The 25,782-nt window shown below is 42.6% G+C and overlaps 2 protein-coding genes across 2 annotated transcripts; one reads left to right on the top strand and one right to left on the bottom strand.

Annotated features, from left to right (window-relative positions):
- Window positions 1–1,603: 1,603 nt before the first annotated feature.
- psmb2 (proteasome 20S subunit beta 2) lies at window positions 1,604–19,992 on the bottom strand. Its single transcript, XM_061741994.1, has 6 exons — window positions 19,788–19,992; window positions 15,585–15,707; window positions 15,417–15,487; window positions 2,965–3,127; window positions 2,841–2,890; window positions 1,604–1,798 (listed from the first exon to the last, which is right to left on the bottom strand). The coding sequence occupies exons 1-6, from the start codon at window positions 19,876–19,878 to the stop codon at window positions 1,697–1,699; spliced, it is 600 nt and encodes a 199-aa protein (XP_061597978.1). The 5' UTR covers window positions 19,879–19,992; the 3' UTR covers window positions 1,604–1,696.
- A 35-nt stretch (window positions 19,993–20,027) lies between these two features.
- On the top strand, window positions 20,028–22,668 carry cdca5 (cell division cycle associated 5). Its single transcript, XM_061741993.1, has 2 exons — window positions 20,028–20,093; window positions 21,442–22,668. The coding sequence occupies exon 2, from the start codon at window positions 21,473–21,475 to the stop codon at window positions 22,283–22,285; it is 813 nt and encodes a 270-aa protein (XP_061597977.1). The 5' UTR covers window positions 20,028–20,093; window positions 21,442–21,472; the 3' UTR covers window positions 22,286–22,668.
- The last annotated feature ends 3,114 nt before the right edge of the window (window positions 22,669–25,782 follow it).

Below are 25,782 nucleotides of genomic sequence, written 5' to 3'. Positions count from 1 at the left end.
GGGCCTAGCAGAGCAGCCTGGAGCAGCGGGCTGACCGGAGGAACCAGCGAGACCGTTTCCAGGTCTGCAAGGGTCCTTGATTTAAGGACCTTTGCAGGTCGACTAACTGCATCACGAGCCAACAACATGGGACCTGCCCAGCGGGTGTTTCTGGGTCTAGGTCACGTTGGAGCTGGCAGGACTAGTTTCTTGTGTCGCCCCCTTTGCTGCAGCATCAGGTCTCTGGTTGGGGGTCGTTGAAGTGCAAAGTGAAAGTGAGTGCAGTCAGAGCTGAACTGAAGACCGGTCCTCTGGTGGACCCCCCTGGGACCTCCACCCACTCAGTCCCCCTCCAGGTGACCCGGTCTGACCTGGACCTGGTCCTGGACCAGGACAAGGAATGATAAATGTATAAATTCATTAATTTTTGAATGTTTGATTGTTCATTTGAATTTATTTGAAGGGGGGAAGGGTGTGTTGTATTATTTTTTCTTTCTTTATTAATATTCATTTATTTTTATTCAATTATTGTTTTGAAAAGTCAAAAAAAAGGGCAAAATATTCAATATTTCTATTGTTATTGTAAATCTTTTTTTTTTCTCTTATTGCCCTCAATAAATATATCTATAAAAATAAATCCAGGTCATTCCAGGGTCTTATACTACCCTGTTAGGCTTGAACTGGGGCTGGGGAGCTAAAACCCTTGAAAAAGAACTGTTTTGCAGCTTCTTGCGTGTGCTGGCACTCTCTAACTCCAGTGTAGTTAATTTAACCTGGAGTGAGGAGACCCATCCAATATGGCGGCGACGCTGGATTACGTTCCAGCGTGTCATGAGGCGTCTACATATATACGTCTATTTCTGAACCCCCCCTCAACCTCAAACCTCCAACCAGGTCTCTGAACCCCCTCCAACCTCCACCCTGGTCTCTAAACCCCCCCACCCCCCCCGCTCAGCGGGCCTCTCCACCTCGGCGCCTGCAGGCGAACATATGCTGCTCTTCCCGTCAGATTCCGGTGTTTGAGACGAGGGATGGTTTAATGTTTATTAATCACCTGTCTGCGGCACGGAGAGACACACACGCGCACACACACACACCCCCAGGGGGGCTGACGGTCGGCCCGGTTTCCCCCGTCTGCGTTTGATCCAGATAACGGTGCAAACCTCCCCCGTGAGAACAGACCCCCCCATGAAATTGCCGTACACGTCACCACGACGACGCTCCGGCGAACGCAGATGAACCACGTCCACCACGACCGTCCAGAGGCGTGACTAGTGGTGGAACGGCCTGCTTCTGCTCTAATTCATGCTGTAATTAGTGGTGCTGCTGCCCGCGGTTCAGGCTCCTCGCCTCTCTGAGGTCGTGTTGCTCTGAAACTTCCTCACCTTGGATCTGGGTGAAACTCCTCTGCTGCAGACTGAGAGGAGCCGACAGCTGCGCTGCTCCTCCTGCTGCAGATGAATAAACATCTACACCATGTGCACGTGTGCCTCCTCACACGTGCACATTACCCACAATCCCCCTGTCTGAGTAAAGTTTCAGCGGCGCACCGCCGGGAGGCCGCGCTTCGTGCGAGCAGACGGACCAACGACAGAAAGCACCGCGAGGGAAGACGCTGCACATCAACTGTGTGTCACTTTTTTATTGGAACAGGAAGAGGAGGAAGGTCACGATACAAAAGAGGAGAACTAAAAGAGGCTGGCGGGCGAAGGGGCCGTCACTTAGTGCCCAGGGTGATCTTCTCCATGTCCTGGATGCCGTCCTTGTCGATCAAACGGACGCTGAAGGAGGGCAGGTTCAGGATGAAGCGTCGGTTCAGCTGCAGGAGGAAGAGGAACGAGTTCAGCAACACAAACAAACATGAGTCTTTACCAACGTCTGCCGAGCAGAACTACTAGGCCTGTGTTGAAAACAAAACAAAAACGATTTTCCGATACTAAATCAATTCTCATTAATTCCTAATTCCTAATTTCTGCCCCCTCAACCTGGAATGATGCACAGAAGGACTTGAAATTGGTTGAGCTTGTATCCTTGGGTAAATTCAAATCCATTTTAAAAGACAGAGAAATTAGCTCTCTCGGTTCTTGTGACTGCCCCGTTGTGTAAATCTTACTATTTTTTCCCCGGAATGTGTGACTGACTGTCTGTGTTTGTATCTATGTATTGTTCTATTGTTTTTATGCTGCCATTTTGGCCAGGTCACTCTTGAAAAAGAGGTTTTAATCTCAATTAGTTTTTTTTTTACCTGGTTAAATAAAGGATATATATAAATATCGATTCGTATGTCTAAACATCAATTTTCTTTCATCATATTTTCGACCTGTGAACTTTAATCCCAATCGTCACGTAATTTAATTCACACATGCGCGTGGTGTGAAACTATCAAACAATGAACATGGCGCCAATGAGTAGCGGCAGTGTTAAAGCGCTGGTTTTGAAAACTCCTGAACTAAATTAACTTTTATTTTGAAGGAATGCTCCAAGAGGGGTCAATAAAATCTGGGGACACGCTTCTCTGCCCCCTCCCATAAGCTGTTGCGATTTCTTTCTTTTTTTGCACTTTAAATGGATATTGAAAGGCCTATTTGAGTTATTTATTTCTTAGTTATTTCACAATAATTATTATTAAATTATCATTTCACAGTCATAATTCAGCTCAAATTTTTGAGCTTAATTACAGTCATAATTCAGCTCAAACAGTTTTAATAACGCTTAACCCAAATCAATATCGGATCCAATCGAATCCTGATAATCGATTCTGAATCTTAAGAATCAGAATTGAATCAATTCTTGACATTTGAATGGATCCCCAGCCCTAAGAACCACACAGATGTGGAGCTCCTCGTGGTTCAGCGACTCACCTCCTCCACACACTTCTTCAGCAGCTCCACGGCCTCCTCCCGGGTCAGATCTGCAACAAGACGGGAGCGTCAGACAACCAGAACCGTAGACCAGACCAGGCTTCACACAGAACAAGGGACTGACCGGGTTTGTAGTATCTGTCGAGGATGGAGAGCGTGAGGAAGGCTCCGTAGCCGTGGGCGGCGAAGGGCGCTTTGGCCAGCGAGGACAGGTAGTCCATGTAGAAGAGGCCGGGGCCGTCGGCGTCGTCGTAGCCCGCCAGCAGCAGGTTCACGTGGTAGGGAGTCTGCAGACGGAGCAGAGGTTAGGTTAGGTTAGGACGCTTGAAGAGCTCAGTCCATCAACTCAAATACTGCTGGGAAATCTGCTCCAGGACGAGCCGGAGGAGCACAGGCTGCAGCCAACGATGACATCACACATATTATCTCATCTGACTCACATGAAACCAAATGCTCCACATTTACTTTTAGATTTCTTAAAGTCAGTTATTATCAAGAGACAGTTGAAATGGGAAAAGTCATTTGTTCCGTCGGTGCAGGTTTGTTGTTTACGGAAGAGTATTAGACCGGACATATACTCGAAATGTCGAGAATAATGTTGAAATACAATTTCAAGAATAAAGTTGAGCACTTTAACAAGTGGCAGTGAAGTGATTCATCCTATCATTCTACAGCTGATATTTTACTTATTTTGATTAATTTTTGTTGTTTGCTGTATATTATTTATATAATTACTCCTCCTCTCATGTTAATCATTTATGTTAAGCTTTACCATTTTTCATATCAATGACACTGACTATTTACTACTGGCCATGTGGTTAATGTGAGGTCCATGAGTGGGTGGGATGGCAGGGAGTTTAATAAGGGAATAATAGGGTCTTGGGATTAAGGGTTTGTTGTAAAAAACAAGAAAGGAAAATGGATACTGATTGCATTATTGTCACTGTACATTGTTGCCTGGATTCAATAAAATATATATATATATATATATATATATATAAAAGAATAAAGTTGAAATTTCTGCTTTTCTCTCTCAACATTTCAACTTTATTGACGTAATTTGGACTTTTTTCTCGACATTTTGCCTGGCCCTAATACTCTTCCGTAGTTTTCCCCTAAATGCCAGTTGAGGCTCTTTTATGCCTTTAAATGTCATTAACTGTTCCTTTTACATTTTTTCACTTCGCTAGCGGATTGTTTTGCTTCTTTGAACGTCGTAATGTTTCGTGATTCTTGAAATAACAATAACCGTTTCCAGATCTGATTTAGATGTAGTTAATTTCTTGTGATGAAATGCTGCGCGTCCTCTCTTACCCTCCGTCTAGAACCGGGCCATTAGTCACTGGTTGCCGTCGGTAATCTGCCATCAGAACGACCTCATTAGCGGAACGTGGAACTTAGAAGGAAGATGTCGGAACTTGGTAAAACCAGCGAGCAGCCCGGTTTTCAGCTGCTGTCAGACGTGCTGCATGATCTTTAGAGCCTCTGTGATTCAGATTCAGGCTCTGGAATAAGCTCCCCTGTGAGTTACGCACCATCTCTGACCTGGGCCTTTTTAAATCTAAAATGAAAACTTATTTATTCAGGGTGGCTTTTAATACCCAGTAGTGTGGAGACACTTTTTTATACTTGATGTTTTATATGTTCATATGTTTTATTCTTGTTTTATTTTGTTGTTGTTATGTAAAGCACTTTGGTTCACCTTTAGGTTGATGTAAGGTGCTATATAAATAAAGTACATTTACATTTACTCGCATCAACTTGTGCCTGTGATTAATGGTCCGGCGTTTGTGCCTGAACTCCTCTCCAATCACACGTTCAATCAAGCGTGTCGTCGTGTTTTTAGCAGCCGCCCCAGAAAGACTCAACCCAACCAGCTCGCAACCCACAACACGCCTCAAATTGTTCCACGGCAGTCGCTTACAACTCGCAGCAGTGACACACACACACGAGTAAGTGAGCGGGCATCCAGGGCCGAGGTGGAGTGTGTGAGAAGGGGTGATCATGGTGTCACCGACAGTGTGACATCTGCTGGGAATCAGCACCCCCATCGCTCCCTCCCTCCCTCCCTCTTCATCCTCCCATCCCTGCCTTCTCCTCCTCCTCCATCACCCTGTGCCCTGGAGAAACGCCAGGGCTCATTAAAAACTTCTGAAGCCCCCCCTTTCTTTTTTCAAATTGCATCCTTCACGCTTCCAGCCTCTTCTTCTTCTTCTCCCTCCTCTTCCTCCAAATGTCTATCCTCATTGTTGCTTGCTACCAGTAAAGAAAGTCAACCGTTTTCAAAAGGGACATCATTTTTGGGGATTCAAAACAACTTCTCATCTGAGTTTTTCCGAATCTGATTCTCAGTCTCTTCCCGCGGAGGTAAACATGGCTCAGGTGATCAGGTGACCTCTCGGCTGGAGGCTACGGCTCCAAACAGTGTGTTCACTAGGGCTGGGGATCGATTCAAATGTCAAGAATCGATTCTTAAGATTCAGAATCTATTATCAAGATTTGATTAGATCCGATTCCGATATTGTTTTGGGTTCGTGTTATTAAAACAGTTTTTTGAGCTGTTGCCTGAATTATATGACTGTAGTTATGCAACATATTAATACTAGTATTATATTGAGATTAAACAGCAAGTATTGGCAGCTAATGATGCTGTAAGGACCAATCACCTCCCAGAATGCTGATATAACTGATAACATAACAGATCCAGGGCAGCAAACGGAGGATGTTTGAAATCGATTTTATTTTTTCCCACATTCTGTTTTAATTTTTTCCATTTTCGGTCTATTTCGGTTTTTAATTTTTGAGAATTTGGTTTTTAGCATTTTATGCAAATGTAACCCCAAGACAGTATATAAAGTAATGAAATATAGACAATTTATTCAATTAGAACTGAAAACTTTAATGTTTTCATACCTTTAAACATATTTAAAGGAAAAAACATGGCACTAGTTATGGCACGTGTACAATTAAACATTCCTTTTTTGAGCATAAACAAATAATATATAATTATAATGTAATGATGAAAATTAAAAAAATAAATAAATCAATCTTTAGACACAAATCGATTTTTAGGAATTAATGAGAATCGATTTAGAATCGGAAAATCAATTTTTTCAACACAGGCCTAGTGTTCACTAGATGTTAACTGCACACACATGAAATACTGCACCTTTGTTTTTTTTTTTTGTTCTTGAGCTGTAGCACAAATGTGGCACAGATTTCCCCTTGTGGGATCAATCAAGTCTTATCTTCTCTCTTATCTTATTTGTGAGGTTGCACAATGGGTGTGAATGTCAGCATGAATATCTTAATAAGTGTGTTGTGGGTCCTGTGTGAACCTGCAACACCCCAGTGGCATCAGCCCCCGCCCCTGACAGCTGTCTCACTGGTTACACTAACAATAGTACCAACTTGGCATCAAAATAACCTGCGAGTCACCTCAGAGGGAACCGGCGCCTTGTTAACCTGCCACCTGCACTCACACCCCCGTTTACCAACAAACAACACACATATGCTTTACAGCGCCGCCCTCACCCCCCTCCCGCTGCGACTCCTGATTGCACTCCAGCAAGGTGACACGCCAGCCTCACCTGAACCGCCCCGTCATCTCATGAGAGTCGCACAAACCTGCTGAATCTGCCGGAGAATTTAGGTACAAATGTCACCGGGGTAACAGCTGTTTACTCCGGCGTACAAGAGGTGGAGCTGAAACTCGCTCTGCTGCCGTAAACTCCTCCACCACTTCTTTTTGGTCTACTTTCAAACTTACATTAGAACTAACTCAATAGCCGGTTTTACACTTGGTGCGGTTTGTTTTGTCTTGTGTGAGAACACATACTGGACCAGAATATGAGTATCGTGTTGAATAAAGTGTATTCTTCCATTTCTGGAGGATTAACATTGAGCTAAGAACTAGAGCTGGCGATATATCGAGATTTTAATATATATCGATATATTTTCAAACGTGATATGGTACGAGACAATATCGTTTATATCGATATAGCTTTTTTTTTTTAATGATTTTGATATAGCTTATTTTGTGACAAATTGACTTGAATGTTTTATTTGAGATTTGCACGAATGTTTTGTTATTTGCACAACTGTCAACCTCAGTGGAAAAGTCTGCCTGTTACTGTCTACATTGTATTAATTGCACAGTGTATTTTAATGTAATTGTTATGCAGGAAAGGGATATTTGTTTTATTTCATTCAAGAAGCATTTTTATTCTATATATGCAGGCAGTTTATTTTTATTTAATTTGTTTTATACATTTTGATATTGTGCAGACCTCTGTTAACAAAGGAACCTGTGTGACATTTGGCACGAGGCTTTGTATTAAAACTGACTGTTTTTTAAAGGGTTTGCCTCAGAAAAAAATGAAGCTAACAGAGATGCTATGCTATAATGCTTTGGGGGAAACCCCAATTATGTCACAGAAAAAATATCGAGATATATATTGAGTATCGCCATTTAGCTAGAAAATATCGAGATATGACTTTTGGCCCAGCCCTACTAAGAACCACCAGAGACAGAAATATTCTCATTAGAAACACAAAGACGGTCGGGGTAGGTTCACTAGTAAAGGAACTAATCTACGCAGGTTTGCTGGCACAACTTCTCATCTACGCAGGTTTGTGAGCACAGAGACTGAAACGCGCAGAAGTGGGAACAACCCATCTGCATAGATCGGCCGGTACCGGGTCCGATTCACCTGGCTTCAATGAACGCCAACCGATAGCATAGTGAGTTCACCACTACTGCTACCTATCATCTGCTACCACCGCGAGCAACCTGCCAACGTACATCACGATGAGAACTAATCCATGCGAGGTTCCCTGTGTCACAAAGCAAAGCGCCACACTGGTGTACTCTAGAACAAAGATTCTCCTCCTGTATTTATATTTCCCATTTCCGCAGGAGAAGGAGTTTTTCATGTTTTGATGCGACTCATTTTGTGGAGGACCAAAACTGACATAATTAAAAATAAAAGCACAAATATGATTTTCGCTATGCAAATGAGGAGGGCAGTCCTTCTTGGTCCAGCTCCTCTACTATTGGTCAATAAACGGGAAGGAGCAGGATCGGGCCAAAATCAAGATTATTGCACAACCGGCGGTGACACACTGGGATAAACATACATACCAATCGCATTCTATTAACGTTATATGATGTAGGTGGGGTCAAAAGGACAATACAAAACAAAGAAATAAGCTAGTGGTTATTAGGGATGGGCGGTATGGACTAAAAATGTATCACGATAATTTCTGGCATTTATCCCGATAACGATAAAAATGACGATAAAAAAAATACCAATTCAACTCCACCTTTGTAACTATAAATCTATCTCGCTCTCAGATCCGCCAGATGACGTTTTTGTGTAACAAAAACGTCATCAATGGGGATTTATCCTTCTTTCTCTCTATCTTTCAGGCTGCTAATTAATTAATTAATTAATTAATTACCTTCCTTCCTTCCTTCCTTCCTTCCTTCCTTCCTTCCTTCCTTCCTTCCTTCCTTCCTTCCTTCCTTCCTTCCTTCCTTCCTTCCTTCCTTCCTTCCTTCCTTCCTTCCTTCCTTCCTTCCTTCCTTCCTTCCTTCCTTCCTTCCTTCCTTCCTTCCTTCCTTCCTTCCTTCCTTCCTTCCTTCCTTCCTTCCTTCCTTCCTTCCTTCCTTCCTTCCTTCCTTCCTTCCTTCCTTCCTTCCTTCCTTCCTTCCTTCCTTCCTTCCTTCCTTCCTTCCTTCCTTCCTTCCTTCCTTCCTTCCTTCCTTCCTTCCTTCCTTCCTTCCTTCCTTCCTTCCTTCCTCCTGCTCTCTCCTTCCTCCTGCTCTCTCCTTCCTTCCTTCCTCTTTTCTCCCTTCCTTCCTTCCTCCTGCCCTTCCTGTTTATTGACCAATAGAGGAGCTGGACCAAGAATGATCGCCCTCCTCATTTGCATACTGAGGCAGAAATGGAAAGTAAGAAGAGGAGAGGAGGAAATGTAAAAGCAAGGAATGCATGTATAAGGAAAATAAATATCTAAATACATATATTTCTGCTTTTGTTTTTAATTATGTCAGTTTTAATCCTCCATAGCATCTGGGTGTGCTTGGGTTTGTCCCTCGCGAAGGTCTCGGGAGGTTACAGTTAGCACTGATGTCTGGTGGTAACGGCTGACACTTGTCAAGGGGTTAAATTTCAACACAACTTAAGTACAACAAAATAAACAAAACAGCCACAACCACGTCCTTACAGTAAATGTTCCTCCTCCATATCCCTCCCTCCCTCCCTCCTTCCCCTCCCAACGCTGCACCCCCCCGGTCATGTTCTCTTTATTGGCATTTCTCCCCAATCTGCCGTATTAATGGTTCATCTGTGCAGGAGCTGGGGAACAGCTTGTAATGAGGCACCAGTAATTATTTGTGCTCATTGTGTGCCCAAGATTCAAAATATTTCATAAAGCACATCGGGCAGTTAGAGAGCTGCAGAACAGAGGCCAACTGTTGCTTCAACAAAGCTCACAGACACAAACTGACGACTGAAAAGGGTCTCAACAAACAATTAAAACATTAAAAAAACCCTCCTCATGTGATCCTCACAAGCCACAATGTTTCAACCCCTGAACTTAAGGCAGGGCTCCACCAGTGTCTCACCACCTCTCCATCTTTGCATTTATTGTTTTTCACGTCCTTCATTAAGGCTGTGCAGCAGACCTGAGGCCTCCGGTGATTTCTGCGGTTTACCCTTCATCTCGTCTCTAAAGCATGAGCAGGCGAGCGGGACTCCAGAGGTTAGCAGTTGTTTTCGTCAACGGCGGGGCTGGTAAATATGCGGCCGTCTGTGAGCAGCGCTCCCTGAAACTGTGTGGGCAAGACTTCAGCCGACCACACCTCCCAGAGGCGCTGATCCCCCAGGGGCCGACACGCTACCCCCGTTTTTATACGCCCCTGTTTTCATGTGGATTTACTAGGAAAATAGGTGCTTTGTTTTTTTACGTCCACTGCAATCAGACCGAACATCAGAAATGATCCTGTGAACCACACTTCAAAATGTTTATATATATATATATATATATATATATATATATATAAAAACAAACAAACACGTATCCAGGGGGCACCTCATACAAACATTTCTGGTGTACCGTACACACAAGCTTCCTGACTCTCATTGTCTGTTTAGTTTGAATGGAACGATGTCCAGCATGTTGAACTGAATTATGGGAAATAGTACATGAGGGTTATACCCAAACGTCAACCCTCTAACTCCTGCACCAACGCTCATATCGGCCAGTCGGCTCCTTGTTAAGATGTCCAACTCTAGAGCAGAAATAAACCTATTTACAGCCTGTTTCATAAAACTGTTTTGGTCCCAATCTTTTGATTTCACATCCAGGGCCATGACAACTCTGGGGGGGGTGAATTCTTTTGTACCACAACAGAGGAATTTGTACAAATGAAAACATGTATTTCTTATATGATTGACTGACGGTAGGCTCGGCCAATTGCAAACCATTATCACTTCCTAATCTGTAATCGAAATGCTACCGCGCTTAGCGACGCAGCCACCCGTTTGTATTAACCCATCTTTGGCTAAATGCGACGGATATTTTAGATTTCACCGCAGAGAACATGTTAGACAGTAAAGGCTGAAATATTGTTCTGCGTCAAAACGACACCGTGCCTACGGCGTGTGGTTTGGGTCGACGCAGACCACACACCGTCACCTGCGCCGTAACCGACGTGCACCTCCCGAAAATTGTAACTAAGCGTCGAGCGACGCAGACCACACGCAGACGGAGAGGGCTGTGATTGGTTCACTTGGAAGCAAAGCATTTCTGGTTTCCGGTTTGAAGCAGTAGTGAACTTTCAGGGCTCTTTTCTTCGTTTATATGTGATTTTTTTTGTTTTAGTTTTTTGCACAATAGTTGTCCTTATCTCTTTGATTTACTGTAACCGGAAAAAGTCGGATAAACCATTCAGAAAAAGATTGCTAACTAGCGGCCGCTGGGGCGTTGGTGTGACGCAGAACCTTAATTCAGCCTTAAGAGTTTATATGTGGGACAGTTTCAAAATATGCAGCTTATTTGTGTAGCGAAAAAAAAACCCCAAACAAAAACCGAATACATTTGGTTGGTTGTGAGGATGCACATCTGGAGCAGCACTGGTCAAGCGCTCACACGCCGCTGCTGCGTACCACTACGCAGTGGCTCATACAGTTTAACGGGAATGATGTGTGTGATTTTTTTTTTTTTTTTTTCACAATTGTTGTCCATATCTCTTTGATTCACTATGATCGGAAAAGTCTGATAAACCATTCAGGAAAAGATCGCACCCCCTAGTGCTTGCGGGGGGTACTGCACCGCTGCGAAATTAAGTGTTGGAGAAGTCCGAAGGTTTCACGATGGCGCCGCTGCAGCGGCGTGTGCTCTGCGTTGGTGTAGCGCAGAGCCATAATCCAGCCTTTAGCCACATGCCGTCTCCATGTGTGTGGGGTATCGGTACGCACGATTAGGGGCCACAGCTGTATGGGAGTCTATGGTGTTAACAGATAGCTTTCACCATTTCAGGTGCTTATTATTTTCAGGGAATTTGACACCTGAGCTGAGTTAACAGCCAAATGAGTATAATATATCATTTGAATAATACGACTCAAATAAATGCTGTTAACTGTAATAACAGACAAATGTAACCGGCTCTGAGTTGGGACAAAAGGCCCCCCCATCCACACTACGGCTGCAACGATTCATCGACAAAAATCAATCAAAACAATCGTCGCCAGACGTGTTTTTCCAATGGAGTGAGGCATCTCACTTCAATACAATCTCTGCAGAGAGTCGCGCATGCATAGTAGTGTCTGCCGAGCGGTAGTGGGTAAACAAAAATGATGGCGTCTTGTACAGCAGCTGCGTGTAATAAAACTTCAGAAATTGGGGAGCATTTTAGCCTCAATACAGCGAATAAAAAGATTACTTGCAAGGTTTGCAAAGCAGACCTAGCTTATCGGGAGCACGTTGGTAATGCACGAGCATTTGAAGAGAAAGCACGTCGGACAGTTGAACGAAACGGACTCGCCTTGGTAAGATATTAAGGCTATTTGTTAACTTTGTTGAATTAATCCGTTTCATTCGTTAACTTTGTTTATTTCATGTTATTAGTATTTGAGCCACTCACAGCCTACTCTCGTTGCTATAACCTCAATCACATAATTGATGCGTGTACGAAAGCTTGTGTGACGATGACAATGATGGATTTGCATCTGACTTTCAGTCAGGTGAGGTGACCTATGAACTGTCAATTATCCATCAAGCTCCACAATTATGTTAATATTAAATCAGATAGATTTGTCCAGGTCATTTCTCTTGCGGGACTGGGGAGAAGACACAAGATAAATGAATCTCTATGATTGGGCGCCGTGCGGGCATGAATTCTCATGAGTTTTGCGGGAGCGGATATAAACACTGCGGGAGCGGGCGGGAGTGTAACACTCATGTTGCAGGCGGTTATGGTCAGAAATGCAGCGGGAGCGGGCAGGAGCAGGATGAAGAAAACAGTAGCGCAGGGCTCTAATACCCATCTTTCTTGTGTTTATTATCATTTGCCACATAATTAAAGCAACCTCGTACTAAATTTTTTTTTAAATTACTAATTAACCGACTAATCGTTTCAATAGTCGGTGACTATTCGACTATTAAAATAGTCGTTAGTTGCAGCCCTAATCAACACTAACGTTTCAGTCAAATGAGCCATGTCGGAGGACTGAATCACCAATCTACTGAAGATCGATGTCATCCCTGGATGACAAAGAGGAGAAAGAAAAACAAATCTGGGTCTGTTTTGATGATTTCTAAACAACCTACTGTTGACCAAGTTTCAAGAATACACTGAACTCAGATGTTCAAATGTGAGAATTTGATGTTTTTGTGTTGGGTTTTAAGCACTTCCTGTCCCAGACGTTCATCACTGGCCTCTGAGGCGTTTTGTTTCAAACTATTTTTGTATTTTGATGGAGACGAGTGGAATTATTGAGAGTAAATTAAATGATTTTACACAGTTCCCCTACATTAGTAGATGACAGTGGCGAGTCTTGATAAAATGATAACGCTTCCTTCATCTACTAATATTAAAAATGCTTTCAGACCTGAGCTGGTGGTCTTCCTCGTTGTTTCAAATTGAAATTAATCACTCTCCTTGTTCTGGGGGTAGACGCCATAAAAAGACCTGTTTATTCAACATCATAATTTGCAAATGTCGGCGTCCTCTGGAGGTTGATGAGTGTGAGAGCAGCGTAGCTGCAGGAAGGTGTGGGATGCAGACGAGAAACTGTTGCAGTTTCTGAGCACTCTTGAGGACGCGGCATCAGAAAACCAAATTCATCACCGTGAGGCACAAAAATAACGATGCGCTCGCAGCTTATGGTGAAGCATGAATATCAATGACATCCTCCACAACGTGTTCAACCTTGACTGAACACACTGATGCCGTTGCTATAGGTCCCTGTGTGTTGTATTGTTTTTATGTTGACTCCTACTCACACTCCAGTCGGTGCGTTGTTGTCTAGCGGTCTCCCCTGGGACCTCCTCCTCCTCTTCCTCCTCGCCCTCCACCCCCTGCTCGATGTGTCCCACATTCCCTCCTCTGCCACACTAATTGTTTTTTGTAATTATTTTCACCCTCTGCTATTGTGACAGGCACCGGCTGCACTACTCTTAACAAATTAGAGCAACTCGCACGGAGACAGATGACTTCACCGCTGAGCTGCACCAAAGAAAACAGCCGCGCAAAAACACCAGTGACACATTAAATCGCTCCTAACGAGGCCGATTTTCAAAATACCTGCTCTAAAATTACACAACGAATTATTAAAGAGTACATCTCTACAAGGTGTATCAGACAAATCGGTGTGGAAATCACAGGAGCCGGTTCTCTTTGTTGTGCTCTATCGGCCTCCGCGCCTTTACCGATAGCTGAATCGTGAAAACACTTTATAACGTCACACTTTTTCGGGGACTGAAATTGCGTTTCCTCCAGCGTAGCCTGAGGTTGAGAAGCTTTGAAGAGGAAGGTTAAGGCAGACTTTCCTTTTGGCTCAGTCAGACATAGATCCCTCACATCCAAATCTGTTTCTGATTTTAAATTTGATCTATTCTGTCTTACAGGGACTGGAACTAGAACCAGTCTAAGCTACAGCTCTTTAGAAAAATCTGTCTCTTAGGTTCTCTCACAGGGACCACTTCTCTTTGTTGTATCTGCCACCTCGTTCTTACGCTGAACCGTGAAAACCTAAAATTCTCTAGAAATCCCATTTAGATCATCTCATCATTTATTACACAAAGGTTTATTTTCCTGTTGTGTAACCACAGCTTAGGAGGTTGGGGTTTTTTTTTTTTAAAGAAGAATGCTTCAATGTACTTTGCAAATTGGCCATTTATGTACATTCGTAATATCTGTGTCACTGAAGTTTTTCACGTACAAAACTATAAAACTTGTTTTATTTGATATAAATGTCAGTAAATGTATTAATTCGTTTCAAATAGAAATGTCCCAGGACATATTTCAGGAACGGCTTGATGGATCTGGATGATTGATATCTCAGTAGATTTTGCACATTTAGAAGAATCAATGGACAGCTGAGAAATCAACGTCATTTTGGGTGTTGGTTAACTAGAACAAAGAAAAGACTTGCTTTTCTACTCAACTGCCAACACAACATCTAGGAGATTAAAAATTATTTAGATTTGTCACATGGTTGTGATCACAAGAATCTAATAGTGTTTTACACTGGAATTTGATTTAAGATCCTGATATACCACAAATAAAACTGAATTCAGAGCTGGGCTGTAGAAAGTCAAGTTAGATTTTTTTCCCTTGACTGCTATCTAAATACATTTTTATCTCATACAGTATTACAATCTGTGCCGTCTTATCCCCGGTTCTCTCTCTCTCACACACACTAAATAAATAAATATATATATATATATAATAAATAAATAATTTGAAAATGTCGCCGTTTCGCAGTCCTGCTATTGCTTTTGGTCTTAACAACTCCACCCCCTTCTGCTTACGTAAGCAGTTCTTTCCTCTTCCCCAGCAAAATGTTGGTGCTACCTTGGAACCTTTTTTTTCTGGCCGTGAGCCAGTTCTTTATGCAGTGCTTTTGGTTTTTTACTTTGAAAATTGAAAAGATATACCATTTTCGTGTCAGACTTTCTGCTAGCTTGATCTGCTGTGTGGCAAATATTGTCAGACTGATATATTATATTGCGGCTTAGCCATGTACAGCACCAAAATAGACACGATAAGTTCCTCTGGTGGAGCAGAGTGGACAGTTTCTTCTGGGATACTTCGTAAACTGCTCCACGGCACCAGTGGTCGGACCACCATCACTGACCAGGATTTTCACTTAGCTGCTCAGTGTTGAAATTGTGTTGTTTTTTTTAAAGAGGAAATGGTCTTTTGGTATTATGCACACACAAAGTGTCATGTTCTGTGAGCCCACATATGGCTGGACCTCTGTGTCGTCTGTGGTCAGTACCGGAGGCCCTCGTTATGAACAGGTTAGAATACAGTGAGTACACGGTGTATTTCAGAGTAGTTACCCTGCTCCGTAAATAATCTGCAAGGTTCTTCCGTGTGAAGTTTGCTGCTGCTGCTGGACTGAGTTCATAACCTAAAAAGCAGAAAAGAAAGATTTATTGGCGTAAGGTTCAGTAACAGGTTTTGCTGCACCATCCAGGGAGATTCTGAGGAGAAACTTGTCTTCGTACCGTTCCTCATCTTGTAGAGCTGGACGTTCTTCTGGATGTATTCTGCAAACTGGACCGTGTCTCCAGCCTCTCCCACACACAGCATCAGGATCTTCTCACTCAGCTTGAACATCTTGTCATAGTCTGAAGAACAAGAATGAGAAGATTCAGGGTCCAGAGCCACATTAAACTCATGACTTTAACCACATTTTATTAGGGCTGAAACGGTTCTTCGAATAATTCGAGTAATTCGATTACAAAAAAATTGAGGAATTTTCTCTGCCTCGAGGAATCGTTCCATTTTGCCAGCCCAAAGCAGGGTATTTCGCCCGGACTAGGTTTAATGCGGCACAATGCGCTGACGCCACGCACGTAAAGGTAGAAGAAAGAGGCGGCGGATACGTTTGGTTTTTGTAACATGCCATGCTCAGGCAGTCTGCAATGGCCCAGACCGGAGACACATGTAACTCAGTGCTTAACTTTTATTTTTAATCCACTCTATATTCTTCTGGTCTGTTCTCCTAAATGTTCCCCGCCTAACCCGGCATATACATAGGTTCCTCTAAACATCTGTTCCCGCTACAGTTTTAACTAAAAGAAAATGTGCTCCAATACGGCAGGTTTCATAATTTTATTTTGAACACTAATAAAACTCAAAATCTTATAAAGACTTTAAATTAAAACTTAAAATTTGCTTGACACAAATGACAGTTCAATTGAAACACGTGGGAAAAACACCTGACCTTTTAAGTGATGTGTGTTATCAGGTGTAATGGCACTTTTAGGTTAGAAATAAGAACATTTCTCAGTAAGATCTTTAGTTTTTTGACTGAAGGCAGTGAATTTGGTCGACTGGTGTAAGTTCAGGGTTTTTAAATGCACAGCCATGAACTTACTGTATTATATAATTCAGTCTTAGTAATGTCAATTAACATCTGACATCTTATGTATATTTAGAAGTGCTCTTTAACCAAACAAAAATATTTTTTTCTCGATATCGACAGACCACTGCTGTTTTGCTGGTGGAGTAGAGTAGTTGGTGCTACCTTGGAACCACTTTTTCTGGTCCGGAGCCAGTTCTTTATCAGTGGGAACAGAAAGCCCGGTTCCAAACTCACGGCCCAAGAACCAGCCCTGGAACCGGTTTGGTGGAAAAAGGGTAAGAGGGGTGATGATGAGCAAACTGCCGTGGCTGGGCTTTCCCAGAGCTTTGTGGGAGCTTGGTACCAGTGGAGGTCAGGGTGAAGGTAGGTGGATGGTCTGGTTAGTCCGTTTTTTCTTCTTCTTTTAATCTCTACTGTTGGATTTTGATCCACAGCAAATCTGTGATTTTTTTCATACCATGTCAGATGAAATTCTATACAGGGGTGCACACAAGCCGGGACTCCAGGGCTAGTCTACTGCATGTTTTAGATGTTTCCCTGTCTTCAACACACCTGATTCTAATCACTGGTCGTCATCAACATGTCATCAAGGTTTACACAACTCTGTTGGTGACACAGCCTTGTCTATCAGGGTTGTGTTGAGGCAGGGAAACATCTAAAACGTGTAGTAGACTAGCCCTGGAGTCCCGGCTTGTGTGCACCCCTGATTATATAAAACCCTATATGCATTTATTATATGGGGCACATCCTTTTGATTGGCATTTGACTCAGCATATAGCTAGCCATTAATAGTTCCTTAATCTTGTGCTACAACATTTGGCAATTCAACGTTTAAACTAACATATCTTCCTCTAAATGCAGCGGGTATTTCTGAGTTGGTCAAAGAAACGATATATGAAACAGGAGCCATCAGCTCTGCAGCTCATCAGGCGTGGATCGTTTTAAGGACCTGATGGCTACGACTTAAGCCTGGATTACACACACGCGAAGAAAAGAGCGCTGAAAGTTCACGACTGCTTCACGAACCGGAATCGGAAATGTGTTGCTACCAAGCAAACCAATCACAGCCCTCCCAGTCTGTGTTGGGTCTGCGACCGCTTGGCGCGTAGTTACAATTTTTGGGAGGTGCGCGTCAGGCATGCCGTGGGATGCGCATTGCGGCGCAGGCTCGGCGTTGATTTAACGCAGAACCATAATCCAGCCTTAACTGTAACTGACGTGAGGTGGGCGTGCTCCAGTCGGCCTCTGACTCTGGTGGTTTTCCCCATTTAAAATATTTTTCACAAGAAGCTACCTAATATGAGTACCAGACGAAACAGCGAGTTACTGTGCTCTACATCACTTGCTCCACTTTCCCACCTGCCCAAAGAAGGTGAATTAGCTTTGGAAACAATCTGTAGTCTGTTTAAAGTGGACCACACAACTCCCGTGTGGAAGCATCCTAAAACATGGAGGACAGTGGGTGCTGAAAACCAGGGTTGAAGGACACTGACGTATATATATTTTTATAACAGGACTTAACTGCAGTTATTGACTCTGTCAGTACATCTTTTGCAGCATCTCTGATTAGATTACCGTAATTGATTCTGGAAACATGTTTTCTTTGATTTGCTCCACAATAACCAGCAAAAACAATTTGCCCTGAGGATCAAACTAATTACTTTTAGATCAATTCAGCATCTACAGACGCAGGTTTCCGAGTCAATAGAATAGCACTTTTCAAGCACTTTCAAGGGTCATTTTCAAAATCTTAAACAACCTTATGCTGGGGTAAAATATCTAGTTATGTTTCATCTTACCAATTTTATTTCTCCTTGTAATAACTAAACTATACAGTCTGATCCCAATTTTGTGAAAGACAGAGTTATAATTTCAAGCACTTTCAAGCACTTAAACTAAAATTCAAGCACTTTTCAGGCCTTGAAAACACATTGAAATTCAAGCACTTTCAAGGATTTCAAGCACCCGCAGTAACCCTGAATAGATCAATTATCCAGTTTTAGAAGGATGTTCAACAGCAAATGTTTTTTGTTTTAATCAAAGTCATTCAATTGTTTTTGTTAATACTTTTTTTTAAACTTTTACAGTTAAACTTGTAAAGCACAACCGAATCATGCGCAGCGCTTTTTATGCCCTGTTATGTTTAACATTAACCCATTGTTTATATATATTTAACACCAGCGGTGGGTAGTAACGAGTTGTATTTACTCCGTTACATTTACTTGAGTAAGTTTTGGGAAATGTTGTACTTTTAGGAGTAGTTTTGGATCACTGTACTTTTTACTTTTACTTGAGTAGATTTGTGAAGAAGAAACTATTACTCTTACTCCGCTACATTAGGCTACGTTGAGCTGTTACTTTTCTTTTATCCCCTTTATCCGAGTACGCGTCAATCTCATGACATCACTGGGTGATTCTTTGGGAAAAATGTTTGTTTTAGCATGTTTTGTCACATAAACACAGACTCAAACACACGCAGAGTTTATATGAGTTCATGGGCTTGTTCTAGTTCTGGTTAAAAAAGAAAAGTACAAAGGCTTGAAATTTTGTGCTACTTGTGCTTAATTTATTTTTTTATTCTGTTATTATTTTATTTATTTTATTATTCATTAAAGTACTTTAATTTACTTCATTATTTTAATTTAAGCTATTTTTTATTAATTTTAATTTATTTCATTATTTTATTGATTGAATTTGCCTGAAGATGATTATTTTGTACTTTTGTCTGTTTGAATGGTTGTGTTAAGAAAAATTAATCAGACGTTACTCAACAGTTACTCAGTACTTGAGTAGTTTTTTACTTTTACTCAAGTAATTATTTGGATGACTACTTTTTACTTCTACTTGAGTCATATTATTCTGAAGTAACAGTACTTTTACTTGAGTACAATCTTTGGCTCCTCTACCCAGCTCTGTTTAACTCACATATTTAGAGATTTTTGGACATTTCCTGGATCTTTTTTTACAATGACTTGTGACTTTCACTTTCACTGCTAATGCTAACCACGCCACGTTAAAAACGCCGCATTAAACTTCCTCAGAAGACGCAGTTAATCCCGAGGTAAACAGAGATAAACAGAGAGAAGCAAAGACTTGTTACAATGATTTTGACGCAACAGGAATATAAATAAAACTACTTAAATGTGAACTCATGCTGCTGCTGCTGGCGCGGTTAGCACTAGTTTCTTCCACATTTAAACACAAAAGGTGAGACATCACAGCAATAAAAGGTGATGTTTTATTGATATATATGTATATATTAGAGCCCAGTGAGCGTGCAGGGTTTATATAAGGAGGTGTTTGATCCAGAGCCCTGGGAGCAGCTAATGCTAATGCTCACCGTGTTTCATCTGAATGATGCTGCTGGCGGCCACGTTGTCGGCGGCGACGAGGACGAAATCCTTCCCCTGTATCCCGATCAGATACTCCATGCTGCTCGGTGGAGGAAATCTTGATGTATGAGTTTTAAAAAGGTAGAAAGTTTTGGTGAATCTGAGCCTCCTGCTAATATTACACAGCAAAACCACCCGCGCCGGCTGATGACATCACAGGAAACAGCGCTGCGTCATTTCCGCGCGACTCGAGCGGGAAGATTCAAACGCTGTCGCGGTTGAAAGCTGAGGATCACCGATCACCCTTTCTAGAGGTAATTCTGCGTCTAAATCTGCGGGTCTCAGGGTTCCTACGGGTGCTTGAATTGCAATGTTGTGTTTTAAAGGCCTGAAAAGTGCTTGAAATTATACATCCATCCATTATCTATACCCGCTTTATCCTTTGCAGGGTCACGGGGCTCTGCTGGAGCCTATCCCGGCTCATTGTAGGCAAGAGGCTTGACATTATTGAAGTTGAATTGAAGTTTGAAAGTGAAGTTTTTGTGTGATTATTTTTAATATAATAATATTAATGATATATGTATATATTATTAATATATATTTAGTGGTTAGCACTGCTGCCTCACAGCAAGAAGGTACCCGGTTCGACTCCCAGGCCCGGCAGGGTCTTTCTGTGTGGAGTTTGCATGTCCTGTGTTTGCTTGGGTTTCCTCCCACAGTCCAAAAACATGCATGCTAGGTTAATTGATGATTATAAATTGCCCGTAGGTGTGAGTGTGCATGGTTTGTGTGTTTATATGTGGCTCTGTGAATGACTGGTGACCTGTCCAGGGTGTAACCCCTGCCTCTCACCTGAAATTAACTGGGATAGACTGGGATAGGGCAGACCCCCGTGACCATAAAAAGGATAAAGCGGATATAGATAATGGATGGATGGATGGATATTTTTAATATTGACTGCCAGATTAGATGGCAAACCAAAAGACTTCTTGCAGATAGGTCAAACATTTTGAAATGTAGAAATGTATGTCAAAAAAGAAAATTACAGGGTGTTCACAGATCTCTCTTTTTTGTCTCGGTGCGAGTGTGCCTGAAGAATGCCAAGTGACTTACCTTTTTTTTTTGATAAAATGTTGTGTTCTCCTTTAATTTCTAAACGTTTTGCTATTATGAAACATAACTAGATGTTTACAGCATGATACGATGTACATAATTGTGATAAAAAGCGGAAAATAATAATTATGAGTATATATATTCCTGTAGAAATTTTACCCCAGCGATAAGGTGCTTGAAGATTTTGAAAATGACCCTTGAAAGTGCTTGAAAAGTGCTTGAATTTCAATGTTGTGTTTTCATGGCCTGAAAAGTGCTTGAATTTTAGTTTAAGTGCTTGAAATTATAACTCTGTCTTTCACAAACTTGGGATCAAACTTTATAGTTTAGTTATTACAAGGAGAAATAAAATCAGTAAGATGAAACTTAACTAGATGTTTACAGCACAATACAATGTACATAATTGTGATAAAAAGCGGAAAAAATAATTATGAGTGTATATATATTCCTGTAGATATTTTACCCCAGCGATAAGGTGCTTGAAGATTTTGTAAATGACCCTTGATAGTGCTTGAAAAGTGCTTAAATTTGTCCTTGAAAAATGTGTAGGAACACTGGGATCTGCAGGACGGGGTTCACCATGGAAGAGGGGATTGTTCCCAGGGCGTCGGCGGGGTCTGGGCGCGCCAGCGACCCGCAGAGGAGACGCTCCCCGCGGCTGGCATCTCCCCCGGCCGCCGCTGGGAAACGCATCACCTTCAGGAAGATAGCGCCCAGGAAGACCGTTGCAGAGCTGGGACACGACAAGGAGAACACGCCCGCCCGGAGGTCGATGGAGCTCCGGCAGAAAACGCCCAAGGTGTCGACCCCGGACCTCTGCCCGGGTCCCGGTCCGGCCCGCCGAGCCTCGTCCTCTGGGGGGGCCAGGAGGAAGCCGCAGGCCGCGATACCCTCGCCCATCCTGCCCTCACCCGTCCCGCACCCCCCTATCCTGTCCTCCCCGGTCTCGTCCCCCACCGTCCTGTCCTCCCAGCAGCCGGCCGCAGACCCAGCAGACTCGGTGTGGTCTAAGAAAGTCCGCCGGTCCTACAGCAGGCTCAGCGGCGGGTCTGCCGGTGGGTCTCCCGGCAGCCCCGGGCCCCACGACGCCCTGTTCGGCTTTGGGGAGCTGCAGACCCCCGAGGTCCGGAGGGTCGGGCCCTCCAAGGCCGGCCTGGGGCTCACTCTGGTCGGGGGCTCGGAGTCCGGCCTGAGCTCCTTCATGTCCCTGCTCGAGGCAGAGGAGAGCTTCCCCGAACCGGACACGAACATCCCCGGGGTGCCTTTGGTGAAGGAGAAGAGGAAGAGGAGGAAGAAGGTGCAGCAGATCGACACCAAAGAGCTGGATGTTCTGGCTGCAGAGATGAACGCAGAGTTCCAGGAGGCGGAGGAGTTTGAGCTGCTGGTGGAGTAGAACCCCAGACCGGAAGACTGAGAATATCTGACACTATGTTGAACTTTGGGGAGAAAACCCCTACACCACGTTTTGAAACTTTCAACGTTTTGTACTTTTCTGTTTCTTAGATTTTAAAGGATTATGTTATGTAATTATTGTTGAAAACAGTTGTATGGTTTTAAAGGAAAAATATTATGACTGTGACTGACTTCCTTTACAAGAAAAATGACACTTGCTCCTGAGGTTATGACATGTCTAGGACATATTTTGGTCAAAATCAAAAATCAGGGATAGAGTACAACATCTGCTTTGCTAGCCATGGTTTTACAGCTCTGTAAATAGCTGTCACTTTTTTTGAGGTGGGGGGGTTCGTCAGCCTCTGTACTCCTCCAGGGGGTGTGTCAGTTGGATGGAGAAGCTTAACAGCTCTAGTCTGATGTGGGTCTGTGATGTCAGAGAGCCCTGCAGATTTGATTGGCTCAGCGGATCCGAAACTTCAAACACAAATATACTCAAGGAAAAAACAAATATTTCTTTCTTAATTTGACTTCTTTAGAGGAGCTACTTTATGAAAAAGCCAGTGTTTCTGTGCCTGAGAGGGTTGACCTGCCCTGAACAAGCTGTTGAATCATTCTTAAAAGGGTGGATTTTTGTAGTTTACCTCTGAGATATCTTGATCAAAACATGTCTGATATGCTTAAGAAATACTTTAAGAAAGTGTTGTAACTTTTAAAAAAAAAGTCATATAATGTGTTTCATGCTCTTGGAAGTTATTTCTTAATTATTAACAAAACATCTGACACTTTTTTATTCAAAATATCACAAAGACGCACAACAGAAGCGACCTTTTTAGCCTGTCTCTTACAGCGTTGGTTTAGGGGGCGGGTTCCACCAGGAGACCCTGTCTCCTGGTCAGTGGGTCTCTTGTAAAGATATATTTTTAGACGTAAATAAATGGCATAATTCTACTCTGATTTGGGTCGGGGATGTCACGGGACACTGAATCTCAACGACTCACTGAACGGCAAATGTTCAGGTCTACGTGGCTCCCAGAAGGTGACCGGGTTGTTTAACGGGCGACCTCTTGATTTTGTAGGAATTTGAGGTACCTGGTTAATACTTTCAAGCAAAGTAAAAAGTATATTCGTCATCATATGTGCTCTACAATCCACTTCAGGATCAAACTGGTTTAATGATGCTGTGGTTTGTAAATGTTGGCATTTCAGGGCTGTAAATGTGTGTTTTCTTTATGTTTTTAATGTAGTTAAAACATGGTTCTGTGCATAATTAAACAGAAGAGTGTTATAATAGAACTTTGCTGTGATTTGTACATATTTTTTAATTCTGTTTCCTCATGTTTGAATAAATTCACACTGAATCTCATCAGTACATTTGCCTCCAGAGTCAAAGATGCTTTTAGACCACTCAAAAGTTTGCTTATTGAATGGAGAAATTAATTAATTTGGAGCATCTAAAATGAAAATTCTAGGATGTACAGCAGCAAAGTTGCCAGCCGCTAAAGATAAACTAATTATTGAAGCATTGGAGGTGAATCCCAAACAAACATGCAGTTCCTCTACTGGAATCTGGATCCAGCAGTGAGTTAATCTCCATTAACCTTTATGTTAAACTGTCCAACTTTACAGCACAGATAAACATTTACAGTCTGGTTTAAAAAAAACAAAAACAAACAGGGCTTGTCTCAATAGTTAGATTTCACATCCCAGATAACTGACTGCTGGCTGGCTGTCATCACTTTAGCTACTTAGCATTGTCTTGACATCTGATCTATCTGTGAATAAAGATCTAACGCATTTTATAGTAATTCTAAGTTTAGACATAATATGTCTTGTGATGTTAACTGTACAAATAGACTACGGAAACCAGTTCTGGGGTGGTCTGGGAAGTTTAAAGCTCAGCAAAACAGCCTGAAGCCCCTAGGTCAAAGGCTGCACGTCAGTGCTAACCAGATGACACCAGCTGGATGGAAGGTCAATTTTTAGGACCTGCATTAGATAAAATATATAGAGCAATACATTTTTACATAAGTACATGGGTGTTTTTTAGGTGATGCCTGCATTAGTGTTTATTACTTCTGGCTGTGGGCAGTTCTGGGTTGGATTCTTGAAGGATTCAAGGGGGAAACTTAGCTAATTAGCCTGAGACATCCATCTGCAGCCCAGCTGAAGGCTTTTGACCAGAACGAAGCAAAAGACACCAGCCTGACTGCATCTAGGTCATCTTCATCTACCTCTGGCAGAAGCTGCATCCTCCAGCCAAGCAACCTTCACCTCAGATCATTTCAGGGCTCCCCCAAGTGCGCCAGCGGAAGTGCTAGCTGATCCCGCTCCACTGCTCCGGGTCCATGTTGCTTGGTTGCCGTGGCCACTAGGCTTGGCCGACCTTCACGCTGAGATACCACAGGTCCTCATTTCAGTTCTGTCAGCTCTAGTCTCAGATGTTTGGGTACTGGCACCTGAAATGAGCATCGATGGACAGATTTGATCAGAATTAACAAGATATTTGGCATTAAGGTTATCATAAACTGAGCCAGCTAAGTTAATAAAGCTAACTGAGCTGGGGTGTTTCAGCTGGATTCCAGGTTTGCTCATTCAAGACATATTTGGATTAATTAACTTGGCAGAGATCCACATGGCGTTACGCAATAAGACGAAAAAGAGGTCTCCAAAAACTCTTTACAAACCTGTCGGTGACATCACTGCAAGTTTGTCCGATTCTTTTCATACAGAATATGGCTGTTAATTGTACTAACAGACCATTGCAACAGGCTCTGATATGAGTCCCCATGGAAGAGTCTGGGGGAGGATTACTGAACGACCCACAGCCTCTGGTTGGGGTGAAGGTTACTTAAGCAGCCTTAAGCATCCTTCCTACAGAGGAGCAAAACTGACATAATTCAAAATAAAAGTAGAAATATATATATATATATATATATATATATATATATATATATATATATATATATATATATATTGTTTTTCCTTTTCCTTATACGTGCATTTTCGTCAAGAAAAATATATTTTTTGGAAGAAGCAGTATCCTTCCTTTTTATTGACCAATAGTAAAGGAACTAGACCAAGAAGGCCTGCCCTCATTTGCATAACGAGGCAGAAATACATAAGGTAAAGTAGAAAGAGGAGACGGGGGAATGTAAAAACAAGGAATGGATGTATAAGGAAAAGGAAAAACATAAGATATGTCTGCTTTTATTTTAATTATGTCAGTTTGGGTCTTCCATTTGGTCCTCTAGTCACGTGACTTTTGCCTCAGATCGTTTCAGGACCTTCCAAGTTGACTAACCAGACCACTCGCCAACAGGTGTCCAATCTTTGAAGTGCTCCACCAGGTCTGAGGTGCTCCACGGGGGCTTCTCCCATCGGTCCGCTGGAAGTTAGTGTAGCACAAGTGTTAAAGTAATTCACGTACAGCCCATCAATCTCATTATCAATCACATTAACCAGCGATGGTCTCCAGTGGTCAGTCAACGACTGAAC

Source organism: Cololabis saira, chromosome 15 (genome assembly GCF_033807715.1).
Source record: "Cololabis saira isolate AMF1-May2022 chromosome 15, fColSai1.1, whole genome shotgun sequence".
Taxonomy (NCBI): Eukaryota; Metazoa; Chordata; class Actinopteri; order Beloniformes; family Belonidae; genus Cololabis; species Cololabis saira.
Note: the sequence above shows the minus strand (reverse complement) of the source record. Positions and strands in the feature narration are given on the sequence as shown.